Source organism: Trichomycterus rosablanca, chromosome 16 (genome assembly GCF_030014385.1).
Source record: "Trichomycterus rosablanca isolate fTriRos1 chromosome 16, fTriRos1.hap1, whole genome shotgun sequence".
NCBI classification, from domain to species: Eukaryota; Metazoa; Chordata; class Actinopteri; order Siluriformes; family Trichomycteridae; genus Trichomycterus; species Trichomycterus rosablanca.
This window is the reverse complement of record NC_086003.1, coordinates 18175648-18191141: the sequence shown is the minus strand read 5'-3', so window position 1 is coordinate 18191141 and position 15494 is coordinate 18175648. Positions and strand designations below refer to the sequence as shown.

Below are 15494 nucleotides of genomic sequence, written 5' to 3'. Positions count from 1 at the left end.
TAAAAAATAGAAATCATAATTATTTTGGTATGTATTTTTGTTTTAGTAATGCAATGAATGATCTTTTTAATACCTAAAATATTTGTTTTGTAATAAAGTATTTTTAACACAAATTTATAACCTAGGGACGTAAAAGTTCCCCCAATTGAAGAATCACCCATGTACAGCACAACAAAATCCCTTTTTCACATATCACAGCTCGTTTCAAAGCTGGGGTCAGAGCGCAGTGTCAACCATTATACAGCACCCCTGGAGCAGAGAGGGTTAGAGGCTAGGGTTGCCAACTTTCAGAACTGGAAATAATGAACACCCTGGGCTGGCAGGTTGGCGGAAGGCATAGGGTGGAGGGATTATATGGCGGGTGTTTACCTGAGTGGGAGCGGGGGGTAGGCTGTTAGGGTTGCAACTATAAAAATATAATGGGTCTTACACCGTCATAGGAATATTTTCAAAATGTTTTATTTAGGCTGTTTAACATTTATTATTTTCATTCTTTATAATAATAAATCAGAACCATATTTTAGGTAAAACAACATGCATAAAGAACATCATGTAACATGTTTTGCCGTGTGTGTGTGTTATTAACCACATATCAAGGTGTGTTGAGATGTCCATAGTAGTATGATGCATTAATTTATGTAGCTTGCACCAAACCCATGCCTTTTTACTTGCACCTAGGGCTGGGCGGTATGACCAAAAATTTGTATCACGGTATTTTTTAAGATTCTGACGGTTTCACGGTATATCATGATATGTTGGTTTTTTTGTATGACTGGGACTTTTTATATGTCTGTGGCTTATTCTACTGTCATAAGTACATATAGAATATGCAACATTTTAATTTCAACTCCACTGTACAACTTGACCCCATGACGACTTTATATATCTCCGATTCCAGTTTGCTTTTAATGTTGAAATAGCGGCTGACTTGAAGTATTTTTGCCTCGTAAGACATACCTGGAATCCAGTGTTTTAGTTACTGCTCTAAAAGCTTCTTTCTCGACTGTCTACAGAGGAATCGTGTCCTTGCATATGTAGATTGTTACTGCGTTCCTAATGTTGTTGTTTGCAGCAGCTGTGGCTCGACAAACCACACAGTGTTTTAGTCTGTTCTAAACTGCAGACACGCCTCATTTCTTTGGCAGGTTCTTCTGGTGCATCTTTGGTCTTCCTCTCTTCATCCTCTCTCTGTTTTTGTTTATTTTTCCCCCATCATATCGAGGACACCTCTCTCATCTGTTAACACTACCATGCTAACGCTACCTGGCTAACTCGTAAGCTGTATCTAATCTGCACGGCGCTCCATAGTGCTTTTGGTGGCGAACAATATTGTATGAGTTGCTGCCTATTCAAGCCTACAGCTGTGCTACGGTATGGCAGTATTTGAAAAATCCATACAGTATGAGGAATCAAAGACAGTCTACCGAATGTACCATCATACCGCTCAGCAGAACTTGCACCTATATTATACTAAAAGAGCAAGTTATTGATATTGGCTTGAAGAATCATGATTTACCCTATCCAGACCTCAAAAACACACATCCACTTAATGTTACAAGTGTAAAAAAGGGCATCATGCATTCAGTAATGGTAAAATTCATGATGTACCTTATTGCTCCCTCTTTGTCCTTTCGCTTGAGCGACGAGGTTTGAAAGTATTATTATTAAATGAATCAGCTCTGTACAGTCTCTGCCACAATTATTAGCACCTCTGGTAAAGAACTCTAGAACTCATTTTGCCTTTAGCACAGAGAATTTATGCCTGTTTTTGTCCCACAAACAAGCTGGAACATTAACTCCTCTAAACACAGCACATGGTAAAAGTTTTGCCCAACACTTATGACATGCTTATATGCCCAATTTTATTTGCCAAATAAAAAAGCTGCAATGATACTTTGTACTGTTTCACATGACAATCAATTCACAGCAAACCAAATTTTTTATTGCTTTCTTTATTTGAATCAGAATCACAGTGCATTAAACTGAAAGATGTTAATCAGCAGGTGAAATCAACAGGTGAAATCTTGGTGTGTCCAGTACAGCTGAAAGTACGTTTTACAGCTTTCCATGCTCGTCTGAGGACGGCCCATGCTCCTTTTTTTTCTTGGTTTTGGTGCCTTTGAAACACAGAAATAAATCATTTATACATATACATATGAGGGCAAAACTATGTGGACACCACTCCTAATAATTAGTCACTTCTGTTACATCCATTGCTAGGTGTATAAGAATTAAATAAGGTAAATACATTTTTAACATTGTGGCAACAATTTTGCGAAGTCCTTTTTCTCGTTTAGCATGATTATGCACCTGAGCACAAAGCAAGATCTATAAAGACACAGTTTGACTAGTTGTGTTAAAGGTAGCTCTAGCTGTCTACACAGAGCCCCGTTCTCAACCCAAATGAACACTTGGCATGAATTAAACTTGGATTGCTATCCAGGCCTGACATCACTGACTTCATTGAATGAATGGACACACATTCCAATAGACACACTTCAAGGTATTCCAAAGTATAAGAGTGATTGATATAAAAAAAAATAGTATAAATGCCTATGGTTTGGAATAGATTGTCCAACAATGTCATGGTCAGGTGTCCCAATACTTTTGCAGCAATAATTCATGTAGCATTTCACAATTACTTACTAGCTGATGTTTTCTCCACTTCTGAAGTAAACTCAACACCTTCAGCTTCCTTAGAAGGCACAATGATGCACCTAACAAACAAACATACCGTATACTCAAGTTTAGTCTGCAAAAAACACTAATGCAAAGTTCTACTTTCTTAATGTTATTTTTCTGCTTACTATTAACAACTTACTCTTTAGATATTACACTGGAGTAAATTGGGTCAGATGGCCCAGGCCAAGCGGATATTATGAAGCATGACTCCAAATCTTCCTCTACCAGGTCACTGCAATGACAGGACTGCATACAAGTGCTTTGTGAGTGAGTACATCCATTAAGAGTGGTGCAGTATAATATTATGCATTTTGAAACAACTCATACTGAAATTAAATGCATCTTATTGTTAACATTACCAGTTCTTGGTGAAAACACTTTTACCAGCTCATATCCACATTTTTTTAAATATTCTTTGTACCGCTTGTACTCTCCCAGAGTGCATAGCACCTGAAATAAAAGAAAAACTAGTTTAGACTATGCTGAATGAAAATACAGTATTACCACTCTTCTAAAATCTACACATTTTTAGCACAGAAAAACAGACTTATGTATATATGTTTACTATACTATATGTATATGTTTTTTGCTAAAATGCTTAAATCATAGATGTACTGTAACAAAGCTTTTGTATTTTAAATCTAAAAGAGTAAAACATTGTTCAAAGTTAATAACATGTTCCTTTAAAAAAGTGCCTAATATCAGTGCTACTATCTACTTTGTTATCATGTGTAATGAGGCCCTGATTAATTAGCTGTTGTTTCCTCTCAGGTTGTTGAAAGAATGCTTTCAGCTGTGGATCGTGCAAGTCGTTGTACGCCATTCCAGGTATGTTGGGATCCGACAAGTCAAAATCTGGAGAATTCCTAAAAAACTGTCAGAAGAATCCAGACGATACATTAAATACACAGATGCAAAGCTTTTTTTTTAATAAGCAGCAATCTTATCAAGTCAAATGTTTCTAGTGTTTCTAATGTTTCTAATACTTACACTCTTTTCCAGTTTGCCCCTGGAGTAGACTCCAAAATACGGCTTAGGTATGGGACTACGAGGTTTTTTGTCATCAGACATCTGAAAAAAAAAAAAAAAAAAGATTAAATTACAAAAAATATCAGTGGTGCTAATTAAAAAAATACATTATTTTTTGTATTTTTTCATTAATGCCATCCCTCCCCCAGGCGTGGCTGGATTACTGACCGGGCCAGTGGGGCCAGCGCCCAGGGGCCCTTGAGGTCAGGGGGCCCAAAACATTTTGCGATGCCTATCAACATTTATGATACAATATATTTTTATTTCCGAGGGCCCTCCATTTTAAGGATCCTCTGACTATTAGGGACTTTGACCCCAGGGCCTCTTGGGGGCCCTAGCCAGACTATCCTTAATCCGTCCTTGCCCCCAGGTAACAATGTTGAAATACTCCAACATTATTGGACATAAAACAAACACATCAAATATAATTTTATATAGACTATTTTTTTTACAGGCTAATCATTTTAATTTAAACATGCTTAACTGTACCACACTAAATAAGCAGATATTATAGCAGATTATACTTACATTGTTTGGTTTTCACCCTGTTACGTTAAGCTGTAAACGAAGAGGTTGTTACTCTGTGCAGTGAGAGAATAAATGAACCAGTGCGTCTGATCCGCTCGCTTAAATAGTGCTGCCTATTGTGACGTCACAGCTAAAGTAAGGAACGAACGTTCCAGCATCACCGCGTGGCCCGCATCACTGCTGACGTCACGTATACGTTCTTAATATTAAACTGGCAAAAATGGTTAAATACGGCAATGCTGTAAAATACCCGTTTTGTTTTCTCACTAACCTAATGAATAGAAATAGAATCAGTGATTTTTGATGATGACACAATAAATTATTGATTTATTTCCAACTATAAATGACTAAACAGGGTTACTGAACTATTGTCAATACCATCATGTATTCAGCAGCTTGATGTTCGTCTTCATTTGAACAATAATCGTTTACTACACTGCCCATACTTGTGCATACAACTATAATACATATATAATTATAAAACACTGCCAAAACGGTGGCCTTTGTGGTTTATTATGAGTACAACTGTAAGTCGCTTCTGATATTATCAGATGGCTAAAAAACATTAATGTAATAAGGGAGCACTGAACCCTTATTTAAGACGCATGTATTTATTACAAAGTAAAACACAAGTTATTTACAGTAAAATATGTATAATTTAAACCGCCACCCAATAGTTATAAACACTAAATGCTATTAATATAAATAATACGATATGCTAATAGAGGCCTTGCTCAAGGGTCCAACAGTGGGTGAATGGCAGAGCTGGGATTCCAAGTCTCAACCTTTCACTTGATAGCCCAAAGCTTTACCCACTAGACTCCCACTGTCCCAGGGTCTGTTCTAGTATACTTGGCACCATAGGCAAGATTTCATGAAAACAGATTACATCACTTTTCTACATAGTGACCTTACGATGCATTTTTCCCAGCGTCGTACCAACTTTTTAATGCCATCAGCAAAAATGTTTTTGGTTGAGCGTGTAGCCACTGATACACCGCTGCTTTCACATCATCATCACATGAAAATCTTCTTCCCATTAAAGCTTCCTTGAGTGGGAAATCAGATGGCGCTAAATCCAGACTATAAGCTCTCTCAGTCTTTTACACACGACCAATTACTACTACTCCAGCCCTCACCGTTCCAACGAAAATATAAAACAAGATCCCTCGTATCAGGCACGTGCACAGATAGACCCCTAGTGGTGCTCAAGCACCTGCCCTTTTGCCCTGGATGAGGAAAGTGCCCTTTCTGCTGGAGCCCAATTTTTTTCTACATTCATCAATAGTGTAGAAAAAAAAGTGTTTTGATATCTGACGGCATTTATTTGAGTTCTTGTGAGAATTCTGCCCCGATCTGATCCCCGATAATCAGAGAATTTAAAGACAAGTTGAGACAAGTTCACTAGTTTTGTTTCATTTAAAATCTGACTTATTTTGATGTGAAAGCCTGAAGAAAAAAAAAAATCATGAGCACAAACAATTTCCAGGAGAATGTGAAGTAGCTCTGACAGTAAAGTGTTGAAAATAGATACAAACACACAATATTATATAATTACAGCATCCTGGCCAAACCGCTGTGTAGGAAAAGTCACCTTTAGTCAAGGAGTTATTTTCATGCAAGCATTTATTCTTCAACAGTTGAGGTTTACAAATGAGGAATAATTTTGCTAGGTAATTAACATCACAAACTAATATATGTAGAAGGCTAAATATAATGCTCTATGATATAGAACAGCGTACAAAAAATGATGAATAAATATGAAAATGTTATTTTGCTGTTTATTTGATTTTATTGGCATAATAATAGGCTCATTGTTAACATTAACCACCCAAAGTGGGTTTCTGATCAAAGGTAGGTCTTAAGTTGAGCTACATGACAGTCTGGTGAGGTAAATTGATACTAGTAATGGTATATTATTAGTGTAATGCTTCAACTCTGTCAGAAAACAGTAAAATGATGTATACTGTGTTCTCCCCTTCAGTAAGTCACTCTTGATTATTATGCACAACATTGATTTATCTCATTTATAAATTTTGCAGCATAATGCCAAGAAAAGAAAGGTTACAAAAGCAGAAAAAAAGGAACTACAGCAGCAGCTCAGGGTAGCAGCTCTCTTTTATCCTGGATTAGGCCATCTACCAGTAAAGCACATGAGGGAGCTGTATCAGTATGAGATGTTTGGTTATTAAAGAGCGCGCACAATATGGCCTTGTTTTTACCTGTTTTTATTTATTTATGCAGCTTGATAATTTGAGTTATTTGATTAGATGTGTACTGATTGTGTTAACAAAATAAATATATAAGTTAAATATTCTACTGTTTTTTTTATTTATTATTATTTAATTTTATTAAGAATTTTGGTGATGGGTGCCCTTTTTTTTGGCTTGAGCACCTGCCCCCAAAAATGTCTGTGCACGTGCCTGCCTCGTATATAAACGTTCATTTGTAAAAACATAAAACGCAAGAGGAGGAAACGAGCATTTGTTCACTAGTTTTTGTTACTTATGTGCGTGTATATGAATACACAATCAGCCATAATAATAAAACCACTTGGCTCATATTGTCTAGGTTCACCTTGGGCTGACAAAACAGCTTTGACACAAAAGGCATCGCCTCCACAAGACCTTCAAAAGTGTCCTGTAGTATCTAGCATCAATATGTTAACAACATATGCTTTAAGTTGTGCAAGTCGTCAGGTGGACCATCCATGGATTTAAATTTATCCTGCACATCAAGCAAATGCTCAATCAGATTGGATCAGATCTTGGAAATTTGGGAGGCCAAGTCAATATGTTGAACTCTGTCATGTTTCTTAAACCATCCCTAAATATTTTTTGCAGTGGCATTGACCGCAACATTGGTAAGGTAGGTGGCACATGTCAAAGTAACATCCATAGGAATACCAGGACCAGGGATTTTCCAGCAAAACATTGCTCAAAGCATCACACTGCCCCCACCAGTTGCCTTCCGCTCATAGTACATTCTAGTGCTATTTCTTCGTCAGTTCTGAGCAATGCAGGCCCATACACACCAAGCTGTGTTACAATGTAAGTGCTGACACCTTTCTACCATACCCAGCGTTACCTTTTTAGCAATTTGTCCCACAGTAGCTCTTTTGTGGGATCTTTCCTATGGGCTATCCCTCACCCAAGTGTATCAGGATGCCCATGACCTATCTTCCATTCATTTGTTGTCCTTCTTTGGACCACTTTTGGTAAGTACAACCTGCATGCTGGGAACACCCCACAATACATTTTGAAGATGCTTTGGCCAGTATTTTAGCCATCACAGTTCAGCTCTTATCAAAGTCACAAATACCTTTATACTTGCCCATTTTTCTACTTCCAACACATCAACTTTAAGAACATACTGTTTACTTGTTACTATCCCTTGACAGGTGCCATTATGAGATAATCGGTGGCTTTAATGTTTAAAGGATCTGTGTATACTCAGTATAAACAATGTCTTTTTAGGATTTTAACTTCATGTTTTACACTTTGCTTACATTCATGACACATTACCCATGACAAAAAGGATGCCCGGTGATAAAAAGTAGCGGTCAGTGTCTTCAAGTGATGACGGAGCAGTGAGCTGGGAAATAGCAGTGGTCACTTAAGGGCACGGGTTAATTGGGTATATCCAATTTGGGATGTATAAAAGGGAGAGACTGAAAAAAGTATGAATATTTGGTAGTTAAACAAGAGTGCAAACTCCTGAATTCCAATCTGAATGTTAAGACTGAGGTTGAATCAGATCAAACACATGTTGAATTTCTGTCCCAATATAAAAGTAGCCCAGACTGTAATAAAATGCAGACTTGTACTGTTTACAAATCTGTTAAAAGATTTGGCCAATTTTGGTTACATGAACAATCACATATAGTGATAAAACATCTACAAATTTGATGCATATTTGTAAAATGAATGAATTTGCAGAATTTTGTAAAATGGGACAGCTCTTACTTCTACATCTCTTTGTTCACCCTTTAAACTGGATAAATATTGTTAATATATGTTTGGACACAGTATAGTAAGTAGAATTCAGGTTCAATTATCATTCTTGTCTAATATAAAATAATAAGAATCATACTATTTCTGAACAAGAACCTTAAAACATTTCACAAAGATTTTATTATTTACTTACAAAAAATAGCACTGTTACTGTAGTTACTGGTTTACGTGATGGTGCAGACTGAAAACAAATCTCAAAAGCATATTAGAATATTTACAAGAAAATCAGGCAACCAAATTACTAAAGTATCACAGCTTATATACAGTGTCATAAAGTATCATAATCATCATCATCTTCATGCTTTCTTTTCAGCGAGCCTGACTCGCTGGATGAGTTCTGAGGCATTACGTTGGTTGTAATGAGGATGTTCTTGGAGCAAATCAGGGAGGGATTGATGAGGACATTCTGCACCGTGCCTGGAGTAGTCAGGGTAGCTGTATAAAAAAATATTTACATCAATTGACAAAAACTGATTAAATGACATAAAATGAAAAATCTATCATGATGAGGAAATATGATGAAACACTGACCTAACTTGGTAGTTGTAGTCTGTGAGGAGGGGATCTGAACAGTAAAGCGCTGTCCTGTTAGTGATACAGGTGTTCCTACTTTTGTGCCTATTGTCTGCACTGACGGGGTAGCTGAGGATAATCACAAGAGATATATTACATTTGGCAGTTATATATTGACCTAAAAATAACCCTATGTTCACAGTAGCAGACAACAACTTGCTGATGTCGCTCTCATTTCTTTTCGATTTTATTCTTCCAAGTTGTATATCTGAACCTAAATATACTTAAAAAGTGACTTCAACTGTTATGTTAGGGCTCACTGTTGGCCAACAAGAGTGTTATGCACAGGGGAATTTAATACATCCAAATTTAAGAAAAATGCCTTTGTGATAACATCCATACAGCAGTTCCAGAAAGTATTCAGACCCCTTGACTGACGACTGAAGCACACTTTGTATTGTAGATTATATTTTGAATGGATGTAATTGCCACCCATAGCGAAGTGAAAGTTTTCCAAAAAACGCACCCTCCCCACAAAGAATGTCTATCTCCACTTTTAATATTATATAATTTTTAAATATTTGATTCTTTAAACAATTCCCAAATTCAGTTTGGATATCCATTGTTTCAAATCAATGCTTATTTCTGGCTATTACACTATGCAGCCTAACACAGTGGTCCCCAACCACTAGGCCGCAGACCGGTACTGGTCCGTGGGTCATTTATTTCCTGGGCCGCACAGAAAGAATAAATAATTACAGATTGCTACATCAGCAATGAAAACCTTACTTTTTTCGGGTGTTATTGTTTCTAATCACCCCTAGGTGGGAGCAGCGTCTCGTTGCAGCTAAAAAGCTCATAGTACAGTAGTAGTTATTCTATTTTAAACCTCACCACCCCCGCCGGTCCGTGAAATTATGTCTTATATGACACCGGTCCGTTGTGCAAAAAAAGGTACCACTGGCCTAACACAAATGACTATTTTTGTGTGTCACATCCAACAGGTTTGACTCACCAAGAGTTGGCGTGCTTGGTCGACTGGTAACCGCTCCCACACTGAGCCGTGGCACCGTTATTCTGCCTGCTGATGAGGACACCTGAGCAACAATAATAGTATCAAGCCACACCTTATCTGCTGAAATATACTATTTCAAAAAACCTTGAATTGTTTCATACAACTTTAAATTTAGCATGACATTGTATTGACATGTTTTGGAAATATACAGCATGGCGACTAAAGAGTTATGAAATTGGGACTGGCTTTACATTATAGATAGCAATTTCATGTTTACTAATCCTGGAATCACTTGAGGCTTTGTAGTTCTTTAACAACATTTATTGCTCCCTCTCTGATTGAATGTGTTTAATGAAGTCATTTTCCTTATTTTTTTTCATGTCTCCAAATGACAACCACGGTCAGATAATTAAAAAACTGCATGTGAATAAATAACTATACTAATGTTGTCAAGAAGTGCTTTAAGATTCCACCTGCAACTCTGTTTTTTGATTAGCATGTTATTTAGTGCCTGTAATGAACTGTTTGCCAACATCTTATTTCAAATCTACCATCAGAATGTTTAATTAACTGTGTTTATGGTGCATATTTATGAATAAAAACTGTTTAAAATATTAATCATCAAAATCTCAAAAGTACAATAACAAAGGTTCTTTTTTAAGTGCATGCAAAATTTTTACTTCAATTGTATGTCCCCCTTGATCAATGTATGCAATCCGAATAAGGCTTATGTCCCATTTTCCAAATAATTATTTTTCTTCATTCGCACCATACTGGATAAAATCAATTTAAACTAACCTTTTTCTGCAGAGACTTGAGCCTGTAGTTTGGGGCAGTTAAACAGTAGCGATCTGGTGGTAAACGTGGACCTGCATACGGCTTAATTAAAGGCAGAGGGGTCACATTCTTCTGTCTTGCAACCTCCAGGAGAAACTTTATATATTAAAAAAAAGACATTGTTTAATAAGAGACCGTACTGCATGATTTGAAAGAACTCTTGTATACAGATTCTACGAGAGCGAGAGAGAGAGAGAGAGAGAGAGAGAGAGAGAGAGTGACTTACATCTCGTGGTGGTGGTGATGTGAAGGACTGATCCATTCGACACTGGATGGCTAACCTTATGTCGTCTGCATCCACGTTTGACTTCTTAGCGTGGGTAGCATATATTTTGGCATCTTCGATTATAGTTGTTACATATCCTACAAGAGGTGAAACAGTAACACTAAAGCACCTTGTATACATAAAATGCAACTCAAAATGACTTATCAGAATTAGCTTTATTCGGCAAGTATGTATACACACACAAGGAATTAGTTTTTGGCTGTTATCTCTCTACAATATACAAACAATACAATATACAAACAAGACTATACAGATATTGTACAATTGTTACTAGGGGTGTGCTATATCGTATCGTTCACGATAATACCGGTATAATTTTCAAACGATACAAAAAGTACCATATCGGGATAAAAGCGATATTCTGCGTACTTTACGTAATGACGTCACACAGCTACGCAAATGGCGTACGTTCGTTACGTGGGTCATTTGGGTACAGTAACGAGTATGGCGGAACGCGGCTCTGCGGTGGAGGAGCTCGTTCCAAAAACTCCAAATCCACCATAAATTAATCTTTGGCAACCCAAACCCGCCGGCAACTTTTTTGCGGAAGTATTTCTGCACGCAGGTTTACACAGGGACGCAATTCAACCGAGCACCTCCACCAACCAGTGCAGGAATACTCTTAACAATAATGTCAACCACCAACACAGATGTAGTACTACTATTACTTAGTACTAATACTACTACTGTACTTAGTAGTAATTGTGGCGCGCTACGAGTAAAGGCCCACCGGGCTCTGCGCGTTCCAGTGTTGCCAGGTTGGGCGGTTATCCGCCAAACAATTTAATAGCAGTTAAATAACACTTCTATTTAAAAGAAAATATTCCGTTTTAAAAAGCTCCAGCATTGTAGAAGGCTATTAAAAGTAAAGTCAATTTTCAATGCTTATTTGGCTTAATAGTGTTGGTCAGTCTGTATCATATTGTTAAAAGAAAATTAAAATGTGTTTTCCATGCATTCACACTGGCATGTTCTGGGGTTCAACTGAGTGTCATAATTACACACAAGTTAGCAGCCAAATGATCAAGTATTGCAAAGGAATATCTTTGAAATTCTTTCTCATAATGTTAAGGTTATAGGCTATATTTTCTTTTGTTTTTTTTTTACTTGTCAGTGAAAATAGAAAGAGAAAAAAAGCTTATTATTAGTATGCAGGTATTCGTGATGTAATTCTACATGGCACTCACTGCCTGTATAGGTAAATAAATGAGTGACCACATAAAAAAAAGTATCAGTTTCTGTGCCACCCCTGTGTGAGCAATGGTCTCAGTCTGGCCACCCCTATGAAAATCGTCTGACTTCGCCATTACATTATGTTACATTATTTTTACTGGAAAGACAAAATAAAGAAAAGTGTGTAATTCTTATATACTTCCTACATTTTTTTACAATGTGTTAACTTATATTAATTCTAAATAAAACCTGAACATTATATATTTTTTTGCAATAGTGTTTTCTCGAAATAAATAAAATATTTTTCAGTGTTTTGTTATATCGCCAAAAATATCGTTATCGCAAAAATAACCTGAAATATCGTGATATTATTTTAGGGCCATATCGCCCACCCCTAATTGTTACATGTAATTGATAATGTAATTGTACAATATAATAGAATTATTACATTGTACAATTATTGACAAAACAGATATGATGAGTATGACATTATTTAAGGATTTATTATAAAATATAAAACATTAAAAACTGACAATAAGCATAAAAACCTTTTATATATATATATATATATATATATATATATATATATATAAATAAAACAGTGTGTCTAAATTTTTTTTTTTTTTATTTTATTAATTTTTTTTAAATAATGGGTGGAAAAAGTCCATTTTGGGTGCATGAAAACAAGGTTGCTTTACCAAATATTTAATTGTTGACTTGAGTGCATGGATCTTAGCACATGGTACTGGAGCTCAGTGAATGAACTGACCTAGTTGGAAAAAAAATAGCATATTGCCTTTTTGTGACATACAGTCTTCTGCAGAACACTGCATGCTGACTAAGACACCCTTAGTCAGCACATCTGCTACAAACTTCTGCACATTTTATGCACAATTACACTTTACTTCTAAATCAACATATTCAACTAACCTTGAAATGAGGCCTAAACAACACTGCAAAAATACATGTTTCATACAACAAATATGTTTAATCACAAAATACTGTGATGCATGCATCATAATAATTTGTTTGCTCACATATTACCAAAACTGTAAAGCCATATTTTGGTAAAAATGTTTACATTTTTTTTCACTAGAAAAAACCCCCTAATTTACTCAGAAGTGAAACACACTATGTATGAAAGTTGGATGAAATCTTGTTACAATGACTAACATACATACAACAATTACTTACTGTATGTAAACTCCAGCATCTGGTTGATGACTCTTGGTTCATACTCTGTGATACCCATGTCTTTTAAAATCTGCATCATGACCTTTACAAAACAGACAAACAAACAAACAAAAAACATTTTAGCTGGCCGAGCATCTACACAAACATGAGTTGGGGTCGGCTGTTGCATGGGGTATTCCTGCGTCCAAGAGTTTCCCAATGGAGCCTGACCATGATAATGCAGTTGATGAAAATGAAGTCCAATACAGTATGATAAGCCTTACTTGGTACTAAATCAGATATTTCTGATTGCAACTGTACATTCACACACATAAAGCTTGCTGATTGAAGGCGTATTGCGATTGTCCAATGTCTACCTACTCCTGCCTTTCACTTTATTTACCAGGAAAAAGCGATTCGTGAAAATGAAAGAATGAAAAATGTGATGAGATCACTAATCTGATCCAAACTAAATACAACTGGAATAAACTCGCAAAAGATCTTAAACCTAAATGTGGATTTTAACGTCATGTTTTACACACTTTAGTTACATTCATGACAGAAACAGTAGTTACTTGTTACACAAAATTCATTAGTTCACAAGTTTTAATGTCAAACACAGTCATGAACAACTTTGTATCTTCAATTCACCTCACTTACATGTCTTTGGACTGTGGAAGAAAACCGGAGCTGCCCATGCAGACACGGGGAGAACATGCAAACTCCACACAGAAAGGACCCAGACCGCCCCACCTGGGATCGAACCCAGGACAACCTAACTTAAATGTTTACATTTTTAAATCCATTTTTTTTGTATACTGTATTTTAGCACAGCACTTTTACACAGCCTATTACTTTTAGAATAATCTATTTTACTTATTTGTACATTGTATTCAATGCAGTTTATTTAGCAGTTTGCTTGTGCTTTAATCTAATTTACTTAATGAATACTCATAATCTTTGGTCCCATTTTACTTTAATGTACCTAAAATATGACCTCAATGTACTATACAAACATTAATGCGTAAATAAAGCGATTTTTAAGGCACGGTTTATACAGTAGCCTATTCCAGTTACAGTTATGATTAAGAACATTAAATAAGTCAAACTGTACAGTCAAGCTGTTCTTATTACAACCACTAACAGAGAATCATATTGTACATGACAAATGTTTATTATAATCAATAGATTAAACGGCAGAAGCTTCGACAGGTTGTTTGGTTTATCTGAAGCACAAGCAGGCAGCTTGTATTTATACATGCCGAGCATTAGCAGTGAGGCTAGCTGCGCGCGCTTTCACCGTGTATTCATTCAGCCCGTTTTATTAAACTCCTGCACCTCAGCCGAAGTGTTTTGCTTCGCATTATTGTAAAACAAAACAAACCAACACAAAACAGCATAAACATAGTTTACTTTGTCGACATTATATCTCTGTACCTGCGCATCTTTGGGAACCGTTTTCGGAGACGCCATTTTTACAACAGCTCTCAAGGCCCGCCCCCAAAATCCATCTTGGTGAGGTCACATCCTGTTACATGCTGCTCCGGCCCACGTTTTTCTAACCGGCGACAAGAAAAGTCTCCTCACAGAAAGAAGGTTCTGTGTTCGAGTCCCAGGTGGAGCTGTCCGGATCCTTTCTGTGTGGAGTTCTCCCCGTGTCTGTGTGGGTTTCCTCACACAGTTTAAAAACATGCAGTCAGGTTAACTGGAGATACTAAAGTCCCCCAAAAGTGAGTGTGTGTGAATGTGTGTGTGTATGTTTACCCTGTGATGGACTGGCAACTTGTCCGGGGAGTTTTCTGCCTTTCGCCCAGTAACTTTGACCCACCGCGACCCTGAATAGAATAAAGCAGTGGTAAAACAGCAATAAATGAATGATTTCTCCGAGAGATAATGGCTGTAATTCGATCACTTGGTTAACTTGTGTTTCAGGAATCTGATTGGAAACTCCTAAGTTTCTAAATGAAGTAAATGATTTAATAGTGAATAGTGAGGACAACTACAAAAACTATAAATCTTAATAATGCTACAAAGTCTAACTTTATTAAACGATCTGTTATATGGTCACAGTTCTGAACAAAAATGACAGGGCATCTAACAAACAAACTAACTACTATTACTACCACTACTAATTATTATTACTTTTAATATAATAATAATAATTATTATTAATATAGTGATAATTATTATTAGATAGACAGATAAATAGATAGATAGAAATATTGATCCTGAGGGAAATTAAAAA

General features: G+C 36.4%; 2 protein-coding genes and 1 long non-coding RNA gene across 4 annotated transcripts in view; 1 reads left to right on the top strand and 2 right to left on the bottom strand.

The window, feature by feature from the left end:
• The window catches only part of rbmx2 (RNA binding motif protein X-linked 2), a 45229-nt gene extending 42314 nt beyond the window's left edge, over window positions 1-2915 (top strand). The window contains exon 7 of one of the 2 annotated variants that reach the window (XM_063011042.1): window positions 2829-2915. In XM_063011042.1, coding sequence (XP_062867112.1) covers window positions 2829-2845 — 17 coding nt within the window. In that variant the 3' untranslated portion in view covers window positions 2846-2915. The remainder of the gene's footprint in view (window positions 1-2828) is intronic. The other variant, XM_063011040.1, reaches the window with a different exon arrangement.
• On the bottom strand, window positions 1952-3747 carry LOC134330092 (uncharacterized). The gene is made up of 6 exons (XR_010014974.1): window positions 3673-3747; window positions 3401-3556; window positions 3042-3132; window positions 2822-2928; window positions 2647-2717; window positions 1952-2117 (listed from the first exon to the last, which is right to left on the bottom strand). It is a non-coding gene; the product is annotated as an uncharacterized LOC134330092 (long non-coding RNA).
• Window positions 3748-8353: 4606 nt separating this feature from the next.
• taf9 (TAF9 RNA polymerase II, TATA box binding protein (TBP)-associated factor) lies at window positions 8354-14776 on the bottom strand. Its single transcript, XM_063011616.1, has 7 exons — window positions 14687-14776; window positions 13271-13352; window positions 10844-10980; window positions 10579-10713; window positions 9781-9862; window positions 8784-8894; window positions 8354-8687 (listed from the first exon to the last, which is right to left on the bottom strand). The coding sequence occupies exons 1-7, from the start codon at window positions 14720-14722 to the stop codon at window positions 8521-8523; spliced, it is 750 nt and encodes a 249-aa protein (XP_062867686.1). The 5' UTR covers window positions 14723-14776; the 3' UTR covers window positions 8354-8520.
• Window positions 14777-15494: the final 718 nt, after the last annotated feature.

Bases quoted from the DNA above. Each gene is read 5' to 3' on its own strand.
- taf9 (XM_063011616.1), bottom strand. From the start codon at position 14,722: ATGGCGTCTCCGAAAACGGTTCCCAAAGATGCGCAG. The intron at 10,714-10,843 runs GTAAGTCACTCT...TAATATATAAAG, and splicing joins CATCACCACCACCACGAGAT to TTTCTCCTGGAGGTTGCAAG. The intron at 8,895-9,780 runs GTGAGTCAAACC...GATTATCCTCAG, and splicing joins ACCAAGCACGCCAACTCTTG to CTACCCCGTCAGTGCAGACA.